The 6,496-nt window shown below is 32.9% G+C and overlaps 1 protein-coding gene across 1 annotated transcript; it reads left to right on the forward strand.

Moving 5' to 3' along the window:
* The first annotated feature begins 485 nt into the window (after positions 1-485).
* LOC128213269 (orexin/Hypocretin receptor type 1-like) lies at positions 486-5,237 on the forward strand. Its single transcript, XM_052918857.1, has 5 exons — positions 486-603; positions 979-1,103; positions 2,635-2,724; positions 4,110-4,146; positions 4,528-5,237. Exons 1-5 carry the CDS (start codon positions 536-538, stop codon positions 4,655-4,657), a joined length of 450 nt encoding a protein of 149 aa, XP_052774817.1. The 5' UTR covers positions 486-535; the 3' UTR covers positions 4,658-5,237.
* The last annotated feature ends 1,259 nt before the right edge of the window (positions 5,238-6,496 follow it).

Below are 6,496 nucleotides of genomic sequence, written 5' to 3' on the forward strand. Positions count from 1 at the left end.
CAGCAATCCAATTACGAAGACGGTCTTTGACGGTCATCAATTTGTCTTTGCCAATACTCATAGACCATTGTGAACCAATATTTCAACTTTGCGTGACGGACCGATTGTGAATAAGAGGCGTTTTGTCCTAGTTTAGAAACTTGAGTGTTTAGTCTAACATTAGATGCAAACAAAACATAAAATGCAATAATAATAATAATAATAATAATAATAATAATAATAATAATAATAATGATAATGATACAGAGCTGGGGTGGGATATCTCATTTCAGATTTACAGAACGAGTAGACTACAGAACATCAAGTCCATTTGAATACCGTGTACTGGCAATACATGCATAAAAACCGTTTGATTATCGGGTACTTAAAAAGGGGATACATTTTTAGCTCATTTCAGATTTACAGAGCGAATTTACAATATGACAATGAGTCCTTTTGAATATCGTTTACCAAATAAGAGGGTTTATGTTTCACTTCAGATTTACAGAAAGAATCGGCAATAGAATATCTACAAGTACGACGCAGGACAGCTAAGATGTTGATTGTTGTCGTCATCACGTTTGGACTCTGTTATCTTCCAATTTATGTTCTAAATATTGCCAGGTAAGGTCAGTTCAATTTAAAAAATCCGACCAACAAAAACGCTATTTTTGTCATGCCAATTATGGTATCATTTTGAAGGTATTTGGTTGTTGATTATAAAGATGTAAAATAAATGGCAAAACAGTTTAAGTTATTACAGTTTAGAGACGTACAGGCTTTTTTGCGGTTGCCATGATAGCCTCCAAGAACTATCCACACCATCGCTGCAAATGAACACCATTACATACCAGAAACCAAACTTTACCAAGAAACGCTCTTAACTTAAAACTCACAGACATAGCTGAATGAATTGTACTATAGTGGTTTAACTTAAACGCATATGCCATCAAAAGCCTATAAAACGCCTAAGATATGCGAAATTGATATAATTGACAGGTATACAAATGCCCTAGATGGTCTGAGAGGAAACCGAGTCGCCGTGCTGTGTATGTACTGGACGGCCAGATTTCTATGTTATTTCAACAGTGCCGTAAATCCGGTTATATATAACTTCATGAGCGGTAAGTTAATTTTATAACTACTTTGATTGGTAGTAGTCTAAGATCGGCTTTAGGGCTATTGGTCGATCCATTTGTCAGTCATTCAGTCCACGTCTGTCCGTTTATGCATGTAAAAATGCTAGTTCATTCTGCATTTAATAGCAAGTTAGCCATTTAGTTTTTAATTAAACACAAATGTTCACCATAGTAGTACAATGTGTCGCGTGTAACATCAAAGTCTGAAAGACAACTCGATATCACTCACTTCCATATGTTTATTTTACAATTGTTGAATATGCCTACTAATTCCTTGTCACTCAGCAACTTCTGCAGATAAACCATACAATTTTAAGCAATTTAAAGCAGCTCTCTGTGTACTGGCAATTATATTGTTTTATGTTTACAAATACAGAAATAAATGAAGGGTTGAATAAGGCCTCTTGAACTATCACATTACCCTATTACCTGATCGTTTTAAAGCATTTTCAAACAACCTGAAAAATAATAATAACAATACACATAGTGATACTGACAACTTTCGTTTTTAAATTTCAAAACTCAAGTTTTATGAGTAATAACCCCACAATTTTAAAGTGTGTTTATATCTTGAATAACGCCGTCTATTTATTATCTGTCATCAATGGTGTAATGTATATGATCCCCGCCTGCTGACTTAGAGTTCCCGTTCGAATCCTGCTTACCTACGGAATTATTCTTATTTATAAAAGGCCATTATCGGTTGTTTTAATGTAACTTAATATAAAAAAATCAGAAAAGTTTGAAATACTTATCAAGGTTATAAGTTAACTTATTTTTTCTACTGCTTTATTTTTCTATCTTTTTTATGATTGTATTCAGAATTATTTTTTTATGTCTTAACTTATAAGCAAACTATATATTTTTAATTTTCGAAATATTTATATTTGGTTACATAAAACAGCCGATAATAGGCCTTTTAATAATAACAATCCACATAATAATCATGTATTGGATAGAGTTGTGTAGGTCAAACATCAAGGTCACAGAGGTTTAATTTCATTTAAAGGAAATTATATAACTCACACATACACATAACAGGTAAAACTATGTTAATCTATCAAATGTTATAATTGTAATATCTGGATTATATAAGAACGCAGCTTAGGTTCGTTTTTTTTTGTAATTTCATATAGCGAGAAGTTTCGCTGACCAAAACATACTTCTGCCCACTTCTTACAAATTATTTTACAATGCTGACAGAGAACGTTACACTCGCATAAGTGCCGACTTGGCATATTTTATCTCGAAATCAGTTCAAACTCTTCCAAAGCTATCAATTTAATGAGTTTAATAAGAACTATACGTTTATATAGCGTTAAATGGCTTCTGGAAATCTCCCAGTGATGAAGTAATAACAGCAGCTATTTATTTTGCCGTCGGCGAATGAACACAGACGGTCAGCTATGACATTATGTTAGGATCTGCTTTCGACACTAAACTGTTTCCCAAGGTTATAGTCGAAAAGTATAGACAACGTGCGTATAACAAATTTTGTTGTTTTTGTATGCTTCAGTGAAGTTTCGGAAGCAATTTAAGACGGCATGCCACGGTTGCTATGTCCATTTGCGTTGCTGTTGCTGTTGCTTCAAGAAAACGAGACGATGTAAGTATTAATTAATCGATTGAAAACTTGAAAGGAAAATGAATAATCTGTATAATATGACTCAATTTAAATAAATACCTATATGTTCAGCCAATGAAATCACATATTGGCTCCCAGTTAGTACAACGTTTCATCGTTAAGACTTGCACTTTTATAACTGAAACAAAATGACGTCATAATTTGGTACCGCCTGCAAATAAATGGATTTGCTATTTCCACTCTTCTTTACCATTAAGAATCTAAACAATATGTTCCATCTATACCATAACACCGCAACCGCGACTTAACATTATATTCAAACTTATCTTAGTAACTGTTAGGTCTAGGTATTTGGCAAGTACAAACGATGTAATTGTGATGAATTTATGCGCAGCCTGATTTGTGTAACCTACATAAGCGTTCTAGGCTAGCGTACGCCAGGTATGAAATTGATGAGTTAGCCTTGTTCTTCTCCAGTGGCCAATAATCTCTGAATTAACCTTTTATAGTTAACAAGCACGACAAATAGGTTTTCTAAGGGTATTTCGATTCGAGAGTGATTTAGCATAACTTATTATAACTCACATAACATTAGTTGTAAAAACGTAAAAGTTAGAAAATATAATCATCAAAGAACGTGTAGTGGACAATGTTCATTATAGTCTCCAGAATGCATTTTAAAAATCAGAACATTCATCAAACACGCGCCGCATCTTCTGCATCTTCTGCACATAAGTTCTATCCTCATTACAATAGTTACGGGAATGTAATGTATTGGTTATTACATATTATTGGATAATTCACATTCTTTGCAAACATGTCTGGCTTGTTATTAAATAACCATTCTGGTGAGAACCATCAGAGTGTTGAATATATACATATTGTCTGAAAAGCGCTGCTTGTATTCATAAACGAAATATACAAATGACTGTAAAAAATGTTTTTAAGATATGTTTCGTTAATGTGAGCAGAAAGTTCTAATTGTGATATCCTTTTTTGCTATATGAACGAGAGGAAAAAGTAAAACATATTACATTAAAGCTCACATAGTATCACGTACAATAAAAATATGTGCTTAATCTTATTTACATCCAGGCCTTATAGTTTTTTCCTTTAGTTTAAGTTTAGACATATCAATTGTTAATGATTCTGAAGGACGGAGCGAGCAAGCCCTTCTTAGTTCATAAGAATTTACACAATATGTTCAAACTTACTCATATTATAAAGTGATTTTTCTGCGTGTTGGGAACCACGTGTGTTAAGTTGTAACACGGCTATTTTTAGCGATTAAGCGTGGTACTTTTTGAAGGCCCAATAGGCGATTCCATTGGCTTGAAATGTAGGTTATAATCTGGAATATATATGTTTCAGATCAACGAAGAATAACTTTTCTTTTTCTGTTTCAGATCGCCGAAATTTAACTCACTTGCATACGCTGAAAAGGTAAGCTGTGTTAAAAACGTTAGAAATATTAACACGATGCTTAAACTAGGTTTTAGATACGTATACATAGACTTAAGAGGATAAACATTACCCTGCCAATTTAACATACGATAAATACTCATTTTCAACCTGCTTGTTCGTGGAAAGCGAGTTATTTTAATTGCCCTGGTGTCAGGATGCCATTTTATCAAGAATCCTGTGACATAAGTTATTTGGTAATGCAATGTTTTTAGTTTTTTGATATAACTATAGTTTGATCTATGGTTCCGACGTTTGCTCATGTTTTAATATGATTGCGTTATGTTTTACCTTATACATTCGTTATAATTGTGTGTGAATTTATATAATTTTGACTTCAATGGGTATTTCTTTTAATTTCAGCACGTTTCCATCAACAAGGACCAATCAATTCCGCATGACATTCCGTAACGACTCCGGGAGCCCCGCTTCAGTAGGGAAAGTCTCCTACGGAGATGCGTATCCAGCCATTCCAAAGTCAAGTCCCTTTTAACTCCTTAATACGCAGTTTAAGTCGTGAAGGAAGAAATTTGCAGGGTCAACCAAATACAGCCAATGGGCTTAAGCAGACCTTCAGTAACTTATCAGCAACAACGTTAAAAAACGTTCCTTCTTGCCAAGTGTTAACTGTACCACACTCACAAAAACGAGTACACGATAAAGTTTGATTTATTTCATAATTATTTTGATACTTAGTAATATGGGGTTCACTGGACAGTTTATCCATTTTGACACTAAATATAATGTAATGTAACAAATATGATATTGTACATTATATTAAGTGTTAATTTACATTAGCCTCATACACTGTCCTGTGAAACACATATTACTAACTATTTATTTGTGTTAAAATTATTTTATGTCACAACAAAGTCCACGCCAGCTATCATCATGATATATCGTAACCGTCAAAAGACAAACCTGGATCACTGGTCTGACCGTAAGTCAACATTCTTTATAAACTGAATCATCGACACAATATATGATGTGTGCGCATGGTTCATAAATTAATAACATACGGTTACGTCCTTTTTTTTCTTGATTATGTTGATACGAGTGCGTGGCTACATGGGACAAAGAAAACCCTATATTAGGCAATAACAAATTACGAACACTTTCCTTGAATCGAAACAATTCTAAGTTTAATTGATGAGACGTTGTTTTTTTATTGTGAAACGAACTTTTCCTAATTGTGTTATTAAAAGAAAAAGAAGGCTCATTGTAACTTTAAAGATATATACCATGGACTTATATAAACAGTGTGCTGAGTGTTTTTTTATGAATGTCTAGAAGGTATTTGGTTTGAAAAATAAAACAATGAAAACTAAACAACAACACTGGTCTAACATCAGGTAACATAATGTATATCTTCAAATAACATATATAGTGAATGAAACATTGAAATATGCGTAATTTGTTGTTTTTGGCGAACAGTTTCATTGTATTTCTGATATTGTTTTGTTACTAACTTAAAATGATATTGTATAGTCTTTGTTAATGTTTGTGTATGTTTGAATTTCAAATCCGCTTTAACTAAATCGTTTTTAATTAAAAAAATACGTACTACAAGAAGTTCATGTATATGTGTACGGAGGATTTATTGCGCATTACCTAACAACCGATGACGTGTGTTTGGAATATGTGTAAATGCTAATTGCTATAGTCAATCTTCTCAACGATCGCACGACAGAACATCGTAAGATCAAAAACTTCAGTTAAATATCTAGCCATTCACAAATCAATTTGAATGTTTCACTTGCAAAATGAAATGCAACCTGCCGTAACCGACAAATAAAACTTTTATTTTTGAAGAAGATATTATTAAAAATGCTATGAAATATAAACTTGAAAAAGTGATCGTACTATACGTGTGTTAATTAGATGACCCCTATACGATTTTACTTCGACAGAAACGTAGTTCAATATCCTGAACAGTGTTTGTGATTGTGTTATAAGGAATCTTGAATGTTTTAGAAAACAGATGATAGTTATATTGTGCAATACATGTAAAATTATGACTCATTAACACGATGATTTCGAAACGAGAAGACATTATGAGAAAGGCCTCATTTGGAAGAAAAGATTAGCTTTTATATGTCGCTTTTACTTTTAATAATGTTTTCTTTATTTGTTCCCAGTTTTAAACATTTTGTCTTTTAAGGCAGACTGTGTGTGATGCTCATAGTTTCAAACAATGACTGCATCGTATATTTTAAAAGTTTTAGCATTAGGTGCTCTGAATTGTATTCCTCCGTCTGCAGATAGAGTTGGGATCTATACTCATTGAAGTATTGGGGCTTACCTATAAGTTTATTATCAATTGTTTTATTAT

The sequence above is a fragment of the Mya arenaria genome, chromosome 13 (assembly GCF_026914265.1).
Source record: "Mya arenaria isolate MELC-2E11 chromosome 13, ASM2691426v1".
NCBI classification, from domain to species: Eukaryota; Metazoa; Mollusca; class Bivalvia; order Myida; family Myidae; genus Mya; species Mya arenaria.